Source organism: Mus musculus, chromosome 15 (assembly GCF_000001635.26).
Source record: "Mus musculus strain C57BL/6J chromosome 15, GRCm38.p6 C57BL/6J".
Lineage (NCBI taxonomy): Eukaryota > Metazoa > Chordata > Mammalia > Rodentia > Muridae > Mus > Mus musculus.
The window spans coordinates 5,025,444-5,044,952 of NC_000081.6; the positions used below are offsets into that span (position 1 = coordinate 5,025,444).

Sequence of the window (19,509 nt, forward strand, 5' to 3'; positions counted from 1 at the left end):
TTGAATTCAAAGTTTATAAAATGTCAATTAGACTGTAGAATTTATCAGGACATTGCGATTTGACTTGCCTACTTCATGTAAAGTTATTATAGATTTAAGAGTTTGTTTTTCCCTTTGCATCCAGAAAATTGTAAAGAGCTTGCTTCTAGTGATCTTGTAATCACTGGAAAATTTTGCCTCTATGTATAGCTCATATAGCCTTACCTCATGTAAGAAAAATTCTTAGCACATCTGCTTCAATACAAGAAGCTAAGAGTTTGACTCTTTCAGTGTATATTGTTTCCTAAGTGAAAAGTATTTTATTAGCTAATACTTTTAAGGGGAAGTTTACTTTAAAACCTTGCTCTCACACAAGGAGCTTTTAAGTTCTGGGGAGTAGCTGTTGTTCCAGAAATTATTCAGAGGCAATATCTTTTTAATACTTAGGGTTTTAGTTATACTATAATATTGTGGTATAGAAAATCTAGAACAAAAAATTGATTTGCTTCAAAATTTTATTTTCAAAAGCTTCCAGGAGATGTTAATTGACTAAGACCTCACCTTAAGCTCACCACAGGAGAACTTAAGCTTTTGTTAGGTGCTATTAAATGAGACACAAATTAATTGGCAAAGAACAAAAGGCTTTGTAGAAAATAAAGCTTTTATAATTGTTATCAATTATAATCAATGGTAATTAAATATTAGCTGTGCCCACAGCAATTCTTTGGCATGAGAAAACATTATGGTAAAATCATTTTTCCTCACCTCCCAGCCGACCGTTGGCCCACATGGAGCCGGCCGGCTGCTGGCTTCTGCGCGGCGGGGCCTTGGGGTATGCAGCTTTCCCTGAGCGGTGCAGGCATGGCAAGCCACCAGAAAGTAGGCGCCTTTGTAGCGAACTCAGGGGAGGGCCGCGCTCACCATTGCCCCCATGAGCATCTGCCTGTCCCTGCCAGGGGTAGCTGTGTTCACACACACACACACACACCCCAGGACTCGGGGTGCTCTGGCTTTCTGGCCTACAACAGATTGGGCCGCTTCAGCTTCTTCAGCCTGGGAGAAGGGCCGGAGGTGGGTGAGGCCGAGGTGGCGTTGACCTCAAAGCACAGTTTTTTAACATCCTACTAAGGCTGCTGTGGTGCTAATAAAAATTAGTATATTTTAGAAAACCTATAACAAAAAATTGTGTCTTAAGAACCTGACAAAGTGCCTGTTCCTTGTTCAAAACAGCAATTAAATTGGTTATTACAGAATATTAATATTTGATCTATTGCATACCATTATTTTAAATAAAATTGACAGTCATTATCCCAAAGATAAGCTAAAAATTGTTTTTAATGTTTTAAAAATCCTTTGTATCTTCTATAAATTCATGCATGCATGCATTCCAATTACTGTGTTTAAAAACAGCCCTTTTATGGGAGAAAAGTATATGTGAATTGGATCACACGTTTATTCTTTTGAGTTTTCTCTTGCTTCAGCACAGATAATTAAATTGTGTGCTGTAGATGGTGTTTTAAAATGTTGAATAATCAAGCTTTAATTTGTATCTTTATTAATATATACATACATATATATATGTATATATATATATATATATATATATATATATATATATAGGCTTACATTAGCTTAAAATTGTTCATCCCTCAGATGCTATTAATTCTCAAGCTTGCAATTGCTTATGCAAATCATAAGAAAAAAAATACTGTTCCTTTAAGAAGACTGTTTTTGGACAGTTAAGAATTTGTCCTGGGTTGCCTGGAAAAGACCCCCAGGATTTGCTTTTGTGTTACAGAGGTTTACATAAAGCTTTAGCTGATAAGGATTACAGATATCTCCTGAAAGGATACAAATTCAGGATCCTTATAATTATTTGGGTTTTAGACTTACTAATCAAACTGTTTTTCCCCAGAAGATAGTTATTCGCAGAGACAACTTAAGGACTTTGAATGATTTTCAAAAATTGTTAGGTGATATTAATTGGCTTCACCCCTATTTAAAGCTTACTACAGGGGAGCTGAAACCTTTATTTGATATTCTTAAAGGGAGTTCTGATCCTACCTCCCCTAGATCTTCAACCTCAGAAGGATTGCTGGCCTTACAACAAGTGGAAAAAGCTATTGAAGAACAATTTGTCACTTATATAAATTACTCTTTGCCTTTACATCTGTTAATTTTTAATACGATTCATGTGCCTACAGGATTGCTATGGCAAAAGTCTCCTCTAATGTGGATACATTCGAGGTCTTCTCCTAAACGTAAAATCTTGCCATATTATGAAGCAGTAGCTCAGATGATTATCCTTGGAAGGAAGCAGGCACTAACTTATTTTGGCAAAGAGCCAGATATTATTGTTCAGCCTTACAGTGTAGGTCAAGACACTTGGCTAAAACAGCACAGTACAGATTGATTGCTTACTCGAGTAGGATTTAAAGGAACTATAGACAGCCACTACCCTCAAGATAGGTTGATAAAATTTTTGAATGTACATGAGGTGATATTTCCTAATATGACCTCTTTACAACCCTTACACAATGCTGTTCTGGTGTTTACTGATGGCTCCTCTAAAGGGCGAGCTGGATTTCTTATAAATAATCAAAAGGTTATCATAAAGACTCCTGGCCTCTCATCTCAATTAGCAGAATTAACAGCAGTACTGAATGTCTTTCAGTCTGTGAATGATGCTTTTAATATTTTTACTGATAGTTTATATTGGAGACCTGTGGTACATTTAACTTTAATACACCAGCAGGATCCCTGTTTTCACAATTGCAAAACATCATTCTTGACTGAAAACACCCATTCTATATTGGCCACATACGAGCTCACTCTGGTCTTCCTGGACCTTTAGCTGAAGGTAATGATTGCATTGACAGATCTCTAATAGGAGAAGCCTTAATTTCAGATCCTGTTGCTTTGGCCAAATGTGATCACGAAAATTTTCATCTCTTTAGCCATACCTTAATTAAGACATAAGATCATTAAGGAGCAGGCAAGAATGATTGTAAAGCAATGTCCTAAATGTATTACATTATCTCCAGTGCCACATTTAGGAGTTAATCCACGAGGTCTTATGCCTAATCACATTTGGCAAATGAATGTAACTCATTATGCAGAATTTGAAAAATTTAAATATATACATGTGTATTGACACTTGTTCAGGATTTCTTTTTGCTTCTCTGCATACTGGAGAAGCCTCCAAAAATGTAATTGATCATTGCCTACAAGCCTTTAATGCCATGGGATTGCCTAAACTTATTAAGACAGATAACAGGCCATCCTATTCTAGCAAAAAAAATTACTTCATTTTGTAAAGAATTTGTCATCAAACATTAAACTGTAATTCCTTATAACCCCATGGGACAAGGAATAGTTGAATGTGCTCATCGCACTTTTAAAAATTGACTTTTAAAACTTTATATGCCCCAGTACAGGGGAACGCCAGGGCCAAAAAGGGGGAGTGGATGGGTAGGGGATTGGGGGGGGGGGGTATGGGGGACTTTTGGGATAGCATTGGAAATGTAAACGAGGAAAATACCTAATTAAAAAAAAAGAGGAAAAAAATTGGCTTTTAAAAATGAAACAGGAGCCATTATATCCCCCAAGGTCACCAAAGGCACATCTTGCTTTTGCTTTATTTGTTCTAAATTTTTTGCAAACTGATGTTAAAAGTCAGTCTGCAGCAGATCACCACTGGCATCCAGTTACTTCTAGTTCTTATGCCATAGTAAAGTGGCGGGACCCATTAACTAACGAATGGAAGGGTCCAGACCTGGTACTAATCTGGGGAAGGGGCTTGGTCTGTGTTTTTTCACAAAAAGAAGACAGAGCGCAATGGCTGCCTGAAAGATTAGTTTGTCAACTGGACACAGATCCTGAATCTTCTAGTAAGTATGACTCTAACCTTGATTAGGGCTAAAAATCCTCTTTAGCTGAAAAGTTAATTTGGAGCACAGCCTCCTCTCCCAGAAAGTTAACAGCCTTTCTGTGATTCTCAAAGTCACCTCCCCCACACCGTGGGAGGTCTAAGTCTAAGCCTGATCATTGCTGATTTGCAATTAAATGGAGTACCTAGACTTCCTCAAAGAAGCTTTTGTACAGTTGCTTTTTACTGTCTACACTTTGTTTTTCAAGCAGGTCAGTCAATGCCCTTCGGCCTGACTGCAGCAGGTGTGCACCCTCCCCTCCAACAGCGCAGGTGGCAGTTATTAATCTTCATCAAGAAGCATTCTAAGTACATATTGTGGCTTTGGTCTGAATTGGGAATAAGGTGTTCTAATGAGGGCCAGACAGTCAGAGACAGGCACCCAGATCTTGGAACCATACCAATCTAAGACAAAGGTACATACTAAAAGGCTGTTAATAATACACCACAGAGCCATGTTTGTGTGAAATATAACACAAACTAGCTGCATGTAGCCTCCAAGACGGAATTGGATGGTTTGGGAAGATCTAAGATTTCCTAAGACAGGCGCGGCCACCAGCCACCATAACTCCCAAGCAGGACTATAGAGCATAAATAAATTTTATGCCTCAGTCCAGTTTTTTTAATATTAATAACAGGGAGGAAATTGGAACCTCCCCCCCAACCTGAGGAAGGCTGAGCCAGACCTTGACCTTGTTGCCACTAAGGAGATTACCTAGGGTGGAGCCTTCCTCCCTAGATCACTCTATTATTCAGCCACTGCCACTGTTCTCCTTCAAGATACTGCTACCTGCTGGGAGGTCACTGAGCTATTCCATAGACTACACCCTATCCTGCATGTCATCACCTGCAGCTGGTTCCAAGCTCCAAGGATGAATTGGTGGGAATGGTCCTCCCCCCCCAACCCCCTTTATAAGCCCATTTGCCATTAAACATTTGAGCTTTGATCAGGAACCTTGACTTAGCTCCATTTTTCTCTCGTCCACCTAGTTTTCCTCTCTTTCAGCTCCGGCCTGCCACTCAGATGTACCCTGTCCATGTGAGCCAATGGCCGGCTCACAACACTATATCCTAGAATTAACTATGTCAATACACTGAGGGATACATGCACATCCATGTTTATTGTGGCATTATTCACCACATGATAGGAGAATATCAAACCATCTTAGATGTTTATCAGCAGATAAATGAATAAAGAAAATGTATATAAACACAATGGAATTTTATTCTGCTATAAAAGAAAAATTAGTGAAATCATGACATTTGCAGGAAATCTGAAGAAACTAGAAAACATTGTGTTCAGTGAAATAAGCCAAAATTGGAAAGACAGGTACTAATCATTTTTCTTTATATGGGAGACCTAGATTTAAAGGTGGGGAGAGAACCAGGGGCTATCCCTAACTCTATTACCTCCCTATGGATCTTGTTCCCCTAATTAGGGGGTCTTGTCTGGCCTCAGTGGGAGAGGATGTGCCTAGTTCTGCAATGACTTGATATGACAGGGTGGGTTGGTACCCAGAGGGCCTCTCCCTTCTCAGAGGAGAAGGGGGAGTACTGGGGAAGGGGTTGGGAGGATTGGTAGGAAAGGTAGGCTGTAATCAGGATGTAAGCAAATAAATAAATTGATGAATTAATGGAAAATTAATGTGGGGAGATGTGGTGGTTTGAATGTGTTTGGCCCAGGGAGTGGCACCATTAGGGGGTGTGGTCTTGTTAGAGTAAGTGTATCACTGTCAAGGTGGGCAAAGAGACCCTCCTCCTAACCAAGAGGGCCTAGCCAGTCTTCTCCTAGCTGCCTTCAGATGAAGATGTGGAACTCTCAGCTCCTCCTGTACTATGCCTGCCTGGATGCTGCCATGTCCCATCTTGATAATGATGAACTGAACCTCTGAACCTGTGAGCCAGCCGCAACTTAATGTTGTCCTTATAACAGTTGCTCTGGTCATAGTTTCTCTTCACAGCAATGGAAACTCTAACTAAGACAGGTGAGTAAGAAGAAAGAAAGGGAAGGACTAGATGTGGGTCTCTGAAAGAAAAAGAAGTATTAGGGATGGGGACTGATGGAGTCTATGTGACAGAGAGGTGAAGGGGACATGAGGAGGTGCAAAGAGCTAAGCGAGAAGGACATTGGGTACAAAGAAAAGACCATGGATGAGGGGGATAAATAAAAAGATATATATGAAGATGCATAATAAATCCATTACTTTGTAAGCTAACTTAAACATGTACTTTTAAATAAAAGAAGTACTTTTTAATCTGAGAAATGGGAAAGATCATAACGTATTATAAAAATCTAACATCCTCTAGAGACGGGTGATAATGGTAATGATTTAGCTAGACGTTATTCAAAGGAGTAGGCAGACACTGCTTAAATCATGTGAGAATTTGAGTACAGTAAAATAGATGCCTGCAATTTTGGACTCCTCTGCAATTTAAATCTCTATCGAATTTTAAAGCTTAAAAGTTTAATGTAACCACATATATTCCCCCTTTAAAACTCTTCAAATGCTTTTAGATAACATTTTTAATACCATACCAGTTTCTTTGGCACTTCCTGAATCCACATAAAATAGAACTCTATATTCTCCTCCTAAGGACCCAGACTGCAGGTAATGTGTCCCATACTGATCGATTAACCGTCGGTAGGCACTGTAGTCATACAGAGTGGGAAGATGGGAGAGTTCCTTCCAGAATGGCTCAGCAACTTGTAAAAATTCAGGATTATTATTAGTGAACTGGGCCACTTCAACAGTGTTCTGAACAACCAACAATTTATAACTCTTCTGGAAAGAGAAAGAGTAAATGAAGTTTTAGGTGGAAGAAAACATAATACAAAAAAATAGTTTCCCTATCCGTCATGATGATCAGCTGCCAATTCTAGTCATCCAATTTGATTTTTCTGGAGGTCTAGGATCCCCTTTACAAGAGTTAGAGCAAGAATTGAAGGAACTGAAGGTGATGGAACCCCATAGGAAGACCAACAATGTCAACTAACCTGGATCCCTTCGAGTTCCCAGAGACTAAGCCACCAACCAAAGAGCAAAACACTGGCTGGTCTGATCTCCCCTCCTTCCCCATCCCACAACCCCCGCACATATGTGGCAGAGGGATGCCTTGTCTAGCCTTAGTGGGACAAGAGGCACCTAACCCTGTAGAGAGACTTTATGCCCCAGAGTGGGAGAACATAGTGTGGGGTTACTCTCTCAGAAGCGAAGGAAAGGAGAGATGGGTGGAGGCAGGGGGGAGGTTAGGATGTAAGATGCAACATGTGCAGCATTTGGGATGTAAATAAATAAAATAATTAATTAATAAAAATGGCTTTAAAAGGATATAATCATAGTTGATGGTTTGTCAGTGGGGGGGAGAGGGGACACAAACTCAGTTTTCTTTAAGAGGCTGGCCACTGAGAATCTGATCATGGTCAGTATATGGGCAACATAAATTGGAATTGGTGAGGCTATTGGGGAGGGCACAAGGATGGTTGGGTGGATCTGGGATGAATGAGAAACAAGTATTATCCGGGTGCATTGTACAAAATTCAAAAAATAATAAAAAGTGTCGGGGGGGGGCGGAAATATCTTAGCCTCGCATCATATTCAAGTGCTTTAGGAGCAACCATCACCAGCAGGACTGGGAGGACATTAGAAAAGAAAATGTACAATATTTTTAAACAGATATAAGGAGGTCTTTATTGGGCCCACCTTCATGAAGTAACCTGGGGAATTCTGGAGCCCAAATAAGTATGATATCTGAGCACGCTCATCTCAACTAAGAAAAGAGACAGGCATCATTACAGCTGCTAAACTGGTTTTGAAATAAGTGTTCAAAGTAATATTCTTTAGAGTCATGCATTGACTGTGACTCACATGTAAGGAGAATATATGACCTATCTCCCACACTGGGTATGTTCACATTAAGCTGTTCATTTAATAGGGTCTGTTGAACATTTCCTAATTGTCTTTTATAATATTCAAAGCAGACCTGCACTAAACCCCTCCAATGTGAACAGTGTAGTACAGAGAAACACCTTACACTCCTACAGCCAGCCTTTTAGTTATAAAACAGATAAGATCACTTTCACTTATGCCACCCTTTCGTGATTAGACAAACTAACTTTGCAAATCCATCAGGCATGATGGTACATGCCTATAACTCCAGAACTCCAGAGAGAAAATGATCTGGAATTTAAAGGCCATAATGGATTACATGAGACCCTGCTGAAAGAAAGAAAGAAAGAAAGAAAGAAAGAAAGAAAGAAAGAAAGAAAGAAAGAAAGAAAGAAAGAAAGAAAGAAAGGAAGGAAGGAAGGAAGGAAGGAAGGAGAAAGGAAGGAAGAGAAAGGAAGGGAGGGAGAGAGAGAATAAAATAGGAAGGGAAAAGGGAGGAAGAGAGGGAGTGAGAAATGGAGGGAGGGAGGAAGGAAGGAAGGAAGGAAGGAAGGAAGGAAGGAAGGAAGGTTGGTTGGTTGGTTGGAAGGAAAAGAATAAAACAAGCCAGACATTATGATACACAACTATAATCATAGCATTTGGAAGGTGATCAGTAGTTCAAAGCTAGCCTCAGCTGCATAACAAATTGAAGACCAGACTGGAACTATATAAGACCTGTCTCAAATGATGATGATGATGATGATGATGATAGAAACAAATACTTTAATGAGAAAAAAATATTGTCAAAAATAACCAAAAAATGTATGATTAGAGAATTAATTCTCTTAAAGAAGTTATTTTTTGCCTTAATGTAAATTAAACACCAAGTACTTTTGATGATAATAACAAATGATAATATCACTGAAAACTAGCTAAAAAAAAAAATAACTAATGTTTCATACTAACCATTTTCGTGTCGATTTCCTCTTTTGCTGAACCATGACCGTAAGTATTCCGTGAGTGGGAAAATAATCCCTTCCATGAATAAAATGTGTTTTGCTCTGTGGATGTGTGCTTTATGTAAGACCAACTGCTGTTGTAAAATTCATAGTTAAAATCATTATCTACTTTGACCTAAAAGGAAAAGAAGAAGTTTTACTGTAGGGACTTGACATATATTCAAGATGCTTTTGTTTTATCTTTTAAGATGCACACTTTCTTCACATAGTCTCACATGAACACAAATCTCTGCACTTACACAAAACAGCTATGACTCACTTCTCAGTCAGACCTGTCTATTCTAAGACACTGGCTACAGCTGAGCAGGACCTGTAGTATCAATAACTAACAAGTATCAGTAACTCCAAGCAATTCACAAAGCACATTTGGGTACAGACTTATTTTGATTTTCCACTTATTTTCTTTAATAAGAATTTAGCCCAAAAATAATCAAATTCATACAACTCTACCAACAAAGAACTTGAAGCCTTCAACTATTGATTTTCCACATTGAAGAACGGAGAAACCGATGGGTAACGTGAAACAATTAGATCCTTTGGATTTTGGGACAGGATACTAGTTTAAACTTCCTGATTCTGTTGGATTAATGCTAAAGTTCAATTACCTTTTTCCACTGGAATTTTAAAACAAACTACAATTAGGTACTTGGGGCCTAGGTGTGTCTTTCATGGAGAGAAAAACTGACTTGTTTCTACTGGATTTTTCTTTGCATCAAACTGGTATAAGCCCAAGAGCTTCAAACTGCCATGAGTAGAACAAGACTCTGTGGGAAGCATGAGGGTGAATGCTTTAGGCTGTCTCCTGCACAAAGGGCACACAGCCTCAGATCCATGCCATCACACCATAGAGCTACAGGCTTCAGCACTAGGGAATGACATACTTTTTCTTAGTCAACTAGAAGTTCACCTTCTGCAACCATTTCTATCTCACACCCATCTGTTTTTGTGATCAAAACACTAATAAACGCAAAGAGAACAAAAGAGATGAAAATTATTAATTTCCAACACGACACTCAAAAGAATATAAACTTATGCAGCCACTCTAAATGATATTTGTGAAGGGAAATATTTATACTGTTGGATTCAATGGTGCGGGTATGGCGATCAGAAGTTTATATCCCGTGCTTGCTTAGGGAGCACATATATTAAATTGGAATGATACAGAGATTAGTATGGCCCCTGCGCAAGGATGACATGCAAATTCGTGAAGCGTTCCATATTTTTTCCAACCCAAAGTTATCAAAAAAGACAAGGAAGGGCAATTCATACTCATAAAAGGTAAAATCTACCACGATGAACTCTCAGTTCTATATATTTATGCTCCAAATGCAAGGGCAACCACATTCATTAAAGAAACTTCAGTAAAGCTCAAAGCACACATTGCACCTCACACAATAATAGTAGGAGACTTCAACACCCCACTCTCATCAATGGACAGATGCAGGAAACAGAAACTAAACAGAGACAAAATGAAACTAACAGAAGTTATGAAACAGATGGATTTAACAGATATCTACAGAACATTTTATCCTAAAACAAAAGGATATATCTTCTTCTCAGCACCTCATGGTAACTCCTCCAAACCTGACCATATAATTGGTCAAAAAACAGGCCTCGGCTGATACAAAAATATTGAAATTATCTCATGAATCCTATCAGATTACCACAGACTAAGGCTGATCTTCAATAACAGCATAAATAATAGAGAGCCAACATTCATGTGGAAACTGAACAACACTCTACTTAATGGTACCTTGGTCAAAGAAGAAATAAGAAAGAAATTAAAGACTTTTCAGAGTTAAATGAAAATGAAGCCACAACATACCCAAACTTATGGGACACAATGAAAGCATTCCTCAGAGGAAAATTCATATCCCTGGGTGCCTCCGAGAAAGAAACTAGAGAAAGCATACACTAGCAGCCTGACAGCACACCTAGAAGCTCTAGAATGAAAGGAAGTAAACACACCCAAGAGGAGTAGACAGCAGGAAATAATCAAACTTTGGGCTGAAATCAACCAAGTAGAAACAAAAAGAACTATTCAAAGAATCAATCAAACCAGGAGCTGGTTCTTTGAGAAAATCAACAAGATAGATAAACCCTTAGCCAGAGGTTGCAGGGACAGTATTCTAATTAACAAAATCAGAAATGAAAAAGGAGACATAACAACAGAACCTGAGGAAATCCAAAACATCATGAGATCCTACTAAATAAGGCTGGAAAACCTGGGTGAAATGGACAATTTACTAGACAGATACCAGGTACCAAAGTTAAATCCGGATCAGATTACCAATCTAAACCAATCCCATTTCCCCTAAAGAAATAGAAACAGTCATTAGTAGTCTCCCAAACAAAAAAAAAAAAAAAAAAAAAAAAAAAGCCCAGAACCAGATGGGTTTAGTGCAGAGTTCTATCAGACCTTCAAAGAAGACCTAATTCCAACTCTCCTCAAATTATTCCACAAGTTAGAAACAGAATGTACTCCACCCAATTCATTCTATGAAGCCACAATTACTCTGATACCTAAGCCACACAAAGATCCAACAAAGAAAGAGAACTGTAGACAAATTTCCCTTATGAATATCAATGCAAAAATACTCAATAACATCCTTGCAAACCGAATCCAAGAACACATCAAAACGATCATCCATCATGACCAAGTAGGCTTCCTCCAGGGATGCAGGGATGGTTTAATAAATGGAAATTCATCAACGTAATCCACTATATAATCAAACTCAAAGACAAAAACCACATGATCATCTCGTTAGATACTGAGAAAGCATTTGACAAAATCCAACACCCCTTCATGATAAAAGTCATGGAAAGATCAGGAATTCAAGGTCCATACCTAAACATAGTAACAGCAATATACAGCAAACCAGTAGCCAACATCAAACTAAATGGAGAGAAACTCAAATTAATCCCACTAAAATCAGAGTCTAGATAAGGCTGTCCACTTTCTCCCTACCTTTTCAATATGGTACTTGAAGTCCTAGCCAGAGCAATTAGACAACAAAAGGAGATCAAGGGGATACAAATTGGAAAGGAAGAAGTCAAAATATCACTATTTGCAGATGATATGATAGTATAAATAAGTGACCAAAAAATTCCAGCAGAGAATACCATTTACTGAATGGAGTGCTAGAGGGTCCTAGGGGATTATTCCCCCAAGGCCAATCAGCACAGCCTCTTGGGTCACGCTTAAAAGTTCCAGTCTTAACAAGATGTGAATGGACATAAAAATTAAAAGCCATCTGTTTGGGGAAGACCCCTTTTGGGAAAGATATATATTATCATGATTAAAAAGATTTATTTAAAAAAAAATTCCAGCAGAGAACTCCTAAACCTGATAAACAGCTTCAGTGCAGTAGCTATCCATTAACTCAAACAAATCAGTGGCCTTTCTCTATACAAAGGATAAATGGATATGAAAGAAATTAGGGAAACAACACTCTTCACAATAGTGCAAATAATATAAAATACCTTGGTGTGACTCTAACTAAGGAAGTGAAAGATCTGTATGTTAAGAACTTCAAGTCTCTGAAGAAAGAAATTAAAGATCTCAGAAGATGGAAATATCTCCCATGCTCATGGATTGGCAGGATTAATATAGTCAAAATGACTATCCTGCTGAAAGCAATCTACAGATTCAATGCAATCCCAATCAACATTCCAACTCAATTTTTCTCTGAGTTACAAAGGGCAATTTGCAAATTCATCTGGAATAACAAAAAACCTAGGATAACAAAACTATTCTCAACAATAAAAGAACCTCTGGTGGAATCACCATGCCTGACCTCAAGCTGTACTACAGAGCAATTGTGAAAAAATCTGCATGGTACTGGTACAGCTACAGACAGGTAGATCAATGGAATAGAATTGAAGACCCAGAAATGAACCCACACACCTATGGTCACTTGATGTTTGACAAGGCTAAAACCATTCAGTGAAAAAAGACAGCATTTTCAACAAATGGTGCTGGCTCAACTGGCAGTTATCATGTAGAAGAATGCGAATTGATCCATTCTTATCTCCTTGTATAAAGCTCAAGTCTAAGTGAATCAAAGAGCTCCACATAAAACCAGAGACACTGAAATTTATAGAGGAGAAAGTGGGGAAACGCCTTGAAAATTTGGGCACAGGGGAAAAATTCCTGAACAGAACAGCAATGGCTTGTTCTTTAAGTTCAAGAATCGACAAATGGGACCTCATAAAATTGCAAAGCTTCTGTAAGGCAAAAGATACTGTCAATAAGGCAATAAGGTTACTAAGAGATTGGGAAAGGATTTTTTTACCAAACCTAAATCAGATACGGGACTAATATCCAATATATACAAATAGCTCAAGAAGGTGGACTCCAGAAATTCAAATAACCCCATTAAAAATGGGACACAGAGCTAAACAAAGAATTTACACCTGAGGAATACCGAATGGCTGAGAAGCCCCTGAAAAAATGTTCAACATCCTTAATCATCAGGGAAATGCAAATCAAAACAAACCTGAGATTCCACCTCACACCAGTCAAAATGGCTAAGATAAAAAACTCAGGTGACAGCAGATGCTGGAGAGGATGTGGAGAAAGAGAAAAACTCCTCCATTGCTGGTGGGATTGCAAGCTTGTACAACCACTCTGGAAATCAGTCTGGGGCTACCTCAGAAAATTAGACATAGTACTACGAGAAGATCTAGCAATACCTCTCCTGGGCATATATCCAGAAGATGCCCCAACCGGTAATAAGGACACATGCTCCACTATATTCATAGCAGCCTTATTTATAATAGCCAGAAGCTGGAAAGAACCCAGATGTCCCTCAACAGAGGAATGGATACAGAAAATGTGGTACATTTACACAATGGAGTACTAGGCAGCTATTAAAAACAATGAATTTATAAATTCTTAGGCAAATGAATGGATCTAGAGGATATCATCCTGGGTGAGGTAACTCAATCACAAAAGAACTCACTTGATATGCACTCACTGATAAGTGGATATTAGCCCAAAAACTTAGAATACCCAGGATACAATTTCCAAAACACAAGAAAATCAATAAGAAGGAAGAACAATGTGTGGATATTTCATTCCTCCTTTGAATAGGGAACAAAATACCCATGGAAGGAGTTACAGAGACAAAGTTCGGAGCTGAGATGAAAGGATGGACCATCCAGAGACTGCCCCACCCGGGGATCCATCCTATAATCAGCCAACAAACGCAGACACTATTGCATATGCCAGCAAGATTTTGCTGAAAGGACCTTGATATAGCTGACTCATGTGAGGCTATGCCAGTGCCTGGCAAATACAGAAGTGGATGCTCATAGTCATCTATTGGATGGAACACAGGATCCCCAATGGAGGAGCTAGAGAAAGTACCCAAGGAGCTGAAGGGGTTTGCAACCCTATAGGTGGAACAACAATATGAACTAACCAGTACCCCCAGAGCTCATGTCTCTAGCTGCATATGTAGCAGAAGATGGCAATTCAGCCATCATTGGGAAGAGAGGCTCCTTGGTCTTGCAAACTTTATATACCCCAGTACAGGGTAATGCCAGAGCCAAGAAGTGGGAGTCGGTGGGTAGGGGAGCAGGGTGAGGGGAGGGTATAGAGGACTTTTGGGATAACATTTGAAATGTAAATGAAGAACATATCTAATAAAAAATTTGAAAAAAAAAAAGAAGTCTATATCCCACACAATGGTATCCTTTTTGCACAGGGGATAAAGAAAACCAGAATTAAAACAGACCAAGGTACCAAAAGAGTACCAATTTTAACCAATGTTGAATATTAGGAATGCATTGAAATTTAAGTTTCTGTAGATCAAGGGAAATAATCAAAAGAGAGAAAAGACAATCTACTCAATGTGGGAAAATTCTTTCCAGCTACACAACTGACAGGGATTAATAAGTAAAATCTATAAAAATCTGAAAATATTTAATGCAACCACGTATATTTTAAAAAGGTAAAATTCAACAAATAGATGAACTGAACCAGCAACTCTAAAAAGAAAAGTTTAATGTGGTAGATACAGGGAAGAAGCAACACCACTAGTGAGATTAAATTGGTGCAACCAGTATGGAAATCATTATGGAGCCAGGTGGTGGTGGCTCATGCCTTTAGTCCCAGCACTTTGGAGGCAGAGGAGGCGGATTTGAGTTCGAGGCCTGCCTGGTCTACAGAGTGAGTTCCAGGACAGCCACGGCCCTGTCAAAAAAAAAAAAAAGGAAATCAGCATGGGGAGGTCCTCTTAAAAACTGAAAATAGATCTACCATATGATCCAGGTATGCCAGACCTGGATATATAAACAAAGAAATCTAAGTCAGGATACTGCAGAGATACTTAGCACAGTTGACAATATCAGTTATATTCACTTAACCAGAATGTAGAGTCAGCCTAGAAGTTCACCAAGAGATGAACAGATAAGGACAATGTGGTACATAAAAATACACGTGTACAAAGGAGCCATACTGAAACCCATTGTTTCACATGATAACCTAAAATATTACTAAAACTCTAAGAAAATATGTACTGTGTACATTATACATAGTATATTTTCAATAAAATAATAAAATTATGTCATTTGCAGAAAAATAGATAGAAGTGGACATTATTGTTAGTGAAACAAACCAAGCTCAGAAGTAAACTGCTGTGTTTTCTCTAATAGGTGGAATCTTCAGTTAAAGATGGTAGTAGGTTAGATAGGTAGGTAGATTAGATAGATAGATAGATAGATAGATAGATAGATAGATAGATAGATAGATAGATAGATAGATAGATAGATAGACAGATGACAGGTAGACAGACAGGTAGAAGTAAGTAATGAAAGCAGAATGCTACTTGAAGGAAGAAAGAACATCAGTACGAGAAGAGGAGGGAACATGGAAGGTAGTGTAAGAGAATATGAGCAAAGTTTGGCACATATAAAAATGTCATGATGCAAGCACTGTAGCCCACATAAGTAATCCATCACCTCAAAGGCTGAGGATCATGGCACACTTGAGGCTACGCTACTTTGTGAGATCCAGGCCAGAGTTACAAAGTAAGACAATCTCAAAAGGCAGAAAATAATAAAGAAGAAAGGTATTATAATGAATTTTTTGTTTCACATGTGCACATACTAAATGCAGAAAACAAGAAGATACAGGTTTTAACTACTAATTTTTTCCGATGCTATTTTCATTATGCACAGTTGGACACGTACACACAAAATTGAAATAAAATAAACGTGACAGATTCCTCAACCACAACACGGCTTCTGACCATTTGGTTTCAGATAAACAATATTTAAGTTACTTTTATTTGGATTTCTTATGAGAAATAAGAATCTAATGCAAAATGTTCTGCTTTTTTTTCCCACCTTCACATCTACAACAAAAATCTCTGATTCCTGATTATGCAAATGATACTCTTGGCTGTGCCGCTGCAACTGGTTTCTCCTCATTCCTGTGTCGTCTACACTTGGCTGCAGAATTATCTTACATTAGAATAGTGAGATCTTGTTAATATCCCTCTTCTTCCACCTCATATAGCAGCTCCCAATCTCTAATCGAAACATCCAACACACTAACAACTCAAGATCTTCTGGCAAGATCTTATTTTATTGTTGACACAGCCATCATTCAAAATCATAGAGACCTGTTCTTCAACTTATCCTCTCTTGCTATTAGTATTTTTCACTTTCTTTTTACTGCCTTCCCATTTCAAGTTAGACTTCATAGTTCTTCCTTGACCAGCATCTTCTCTATGAAAGATTCTTGTTCTGACAGTAAACTGTATCTTTCTATAACCATACCAGAAACCCCTTAAAAGTCATCAAAAGTCTTTTTTCTTTCATCTCTTCTTTCCCCCTCTTTTTTCTGATCATTCATTAACCTTCATTCTTTTTTTTTTTTAAACCTTCATTCTTTACTTCAACTGGTTTTAACTCCTTTTCCTTACTGAGGAGCGCCTCTTACCCAACTATTTTTTCATGTGTTCTTCTCTCCTGTTGTCATTCCCATTACAACCAAACCTATTATAAAATCATGGTATAAATATTTATAGTATAAACCGCTATAAACACATAGATTATATATTATATAAGCCTATAAATACATAGATGGAAATCTATACATATATTTCATGTTATTACCAGTATTGGACCCTGGCATATACTCATAATGTTTAGAACTGAAGTATTTTGGGTTTCAGATATCTTTATCTTAGTATTCTTGCATATATAATAAGATATATTGGGAGTAAGACATGTCTAAACACACAATATATTTTTGTTTCATATATAACTTGTACACCTGGTCTAAAGTTAATTTTTTTTAAAGATTTATTTATTATTATATGTAAGTACACTATAGCTGTCTTCAGATATACCAGAAGAGGGCATCAGATCTCGTTACAGATGGTTATGAGCCACCATGTGGTTGCTGGGATTTGAACTCTGGACCTTCAGAAGAGCAGTCGGGTGCTCTTACCCACTGAGCCATCTCACCAGCCCCTAAAGTTAATTTATATATGACTTTTTTAATACTTTGTGCATGAAACATTGTTTCAAGAGGTGGAATTTTCTACTCTTTGTCACTATTCCAGAAGTTTCAGGATTTGAATAATTTTTAACTTTTTTAAAATTATTATATGTGTGTACACTGTAGCAGTCTTCAGACACTCCAGAAGAGGGCATCAGATTTTTGTTATGGATGGTTGTGAGCCACAATGTGGTTGCTGGGATTTGAACTCAGGACCTTTGGAAGAGCAGTTGGTGCTCTTAACTGCTGAGCCATCTCACCAGCCCAGGATTTGAATAATTTTAAATTTGAGATATTCATATTAGGTGCAATCAATTTTTATATGAAAAAATATCCATGTGAAAAAATATCCACATGAAATTCTTGCAGCAGTGCCTAGAATATGAAAGTTCTCATATGAGAACTATTTTTCTCACTGCCCCAATTATTCCAGATTAGAATGTAGATCAATCTTAGGTATCATTCTCACATAGATAGCATTAAAGTTCGCTGTTTCATTATTCCTGTTTGTGTGTGTGTGTGTGTGTGTGTGTGTGTGTGTGTAAGGTCTCTCTTCAAGCAAATGATGAACTATGAGATATATTCATAACCAAAATCAAGAGAATCAATGACCTTTACCCAGAGTGGTCTATAAGTAACATCCATCTACAACTTGTCACATGCTGAGAATGAAGGAAGCCAATTGTCACCATCCCAAGCAACTCAAGAGACCTAACATGTGCTTGGTTTTCAGTAGACTTTTGAGTGTGAAAATATGAAGTACAGAAGGTGTATAACAAAGTATGCACCTTAGTCACAAAGAAACCAGGTTTTCCTTAAGAGAATAACCAACTCGCAGCTTGTAAGAGATCATACATGTTTTATGCTTTTTAATATGCATGTCCCAAGGAAGTCAAAAGCCACCCTCTACCCTGTGGAGAATTGACCTGTGAGCCTTTGGTCAGTTTATTTGAACTCTAGGGATTCTTGCTGCCCCATCTCCACAGTTGCATTTAGCACTCAGATGACTGGCTCACTGCCTGTTGCTTCCACTTCGATTCCTGCAGGCTGGATTTGCAAATCATTGCTATTCTGCACTCAGCAACAGGCTATAATTTCCCTCTACTTCTGACAAACACCTTCACTCTCAGTGATGGGCAAGGCATTTCAGACGTCAATCCCCAAACCAATCCGAGCTGAGAAAGAGGAAATGTCAGGATCATGCTGTGGTAAAATCACTCTTCAGAGGTCACAGACTTCAAGCATGTCTACCTTCTGACTAGCTCAGAAATATTCTTCCTCATTATTTCCTTTTCTCTGTAACACTCTAAATTTGACCCATCTGAAAATTTATATGCAATTTCTCTCCATTATAATTATGAAAGAATTTATATTAATTCATTATAATTATGAAAGAACTTCCTCCAGGAATGGAAGTTGGACAATAATTACTAGGATCCACATGCATATACCTCATGTTCTTCCTCCTAGCCAGAGGTTACAATACAACAGTTGTTACTCATTATATAGAATTTAGAATTGAAAAAGAAACTGGAGGCAAGAAATGGAGAAAGCAAAATATGACAGAAAAATAAAGGACTGTGGAATCCGACTCTCTTGATCTAGGTTACAAGGTTTTAATGTGGTAATATGGAATAGGCTGAAGTCATCTAAGCCTCAATTTATACATGACAAAATAGCAAAATATTATCTTATAGAACTAAGAATAGTACAAGAATTTAATCTTAAAAGATTGTTCTTCCTAAAAGAGAACAAATAGACAGTAAATATTCAAACCTTGGAGACTACAGCTGTTTCTCAAATCTGTTTTATATCCCACTCGCTTGGCTCAATAACCTTTTTTTTGGCACATTGTAACTGCATAATCATTTGAGATTTATGGTTGCATTTCCATGCACACTTGTATCATAGTCACCCCCTATACTATTCATTTTTATTTCTCTTTTTCTCAGCGCCTTCACCATCCCTGTCCTCCTTGACTGAACACTCCATGATTTAATAAGTGTTCACAAAAACCAGCTCATTCTACTATAAGCTGGAGGTTGAAACTTAGTGTTCATGGTCAGAGCTGCTTCTATATAGAGATAATGTGAGCAAGCAGAAGGTCCTTCTGTCTCAACAGCAGTTTTTGTTTACAAATCTGAGAGTTAATTGCAAGGATACCTCAACTCGAAATGCAGGGAATTCTGAGATAAGGGA

At 38.0% G+C, this 19,509-nt stretch overlaps 1 protein-coding gene and 1 non-coding gene across 4 annotated transcripts in view; one reads left to right on the forward strand and one right to left on the reverse strand.

Moving 5' to 3' along the window:
• The window catches only part of C7 (complement component 7), a 76,024-nt gene that overhangs the window by 37,694 nt on the left and 18,821 nt on the right, over positions 1-19,509 (reverse strand). For all 3 annotated transcript variants that reach the window (XM_030248274.1, XM_030248275.1, NM_001243837.1), the window contains 2 exons: positions 8,743-8,910; positions 6,444-6,690 (listed from right to left, as the gene is read on the reverse strand). In XM_030248274.1, the coding sequence (XP_030104134.1) occupies positions 6,444-6,690; positions 8,743-8,745 (250 nt within the window). In that variant the 5' untranslated portion in view covers positions 8,746-8,910. The remainder of the gene's footprint in view (positions 1-6,443; positions 6,691-8,742; positions 8,911-19,509) is intronic.
• Gm25652 lies at positions 9,917-10,019 on the forward strand. Its single transcript, XR_003951731.1, has one exon. It is a non-coding gene; the product is annotated as a U6 spliceosomal RNA (small nuclear RNA).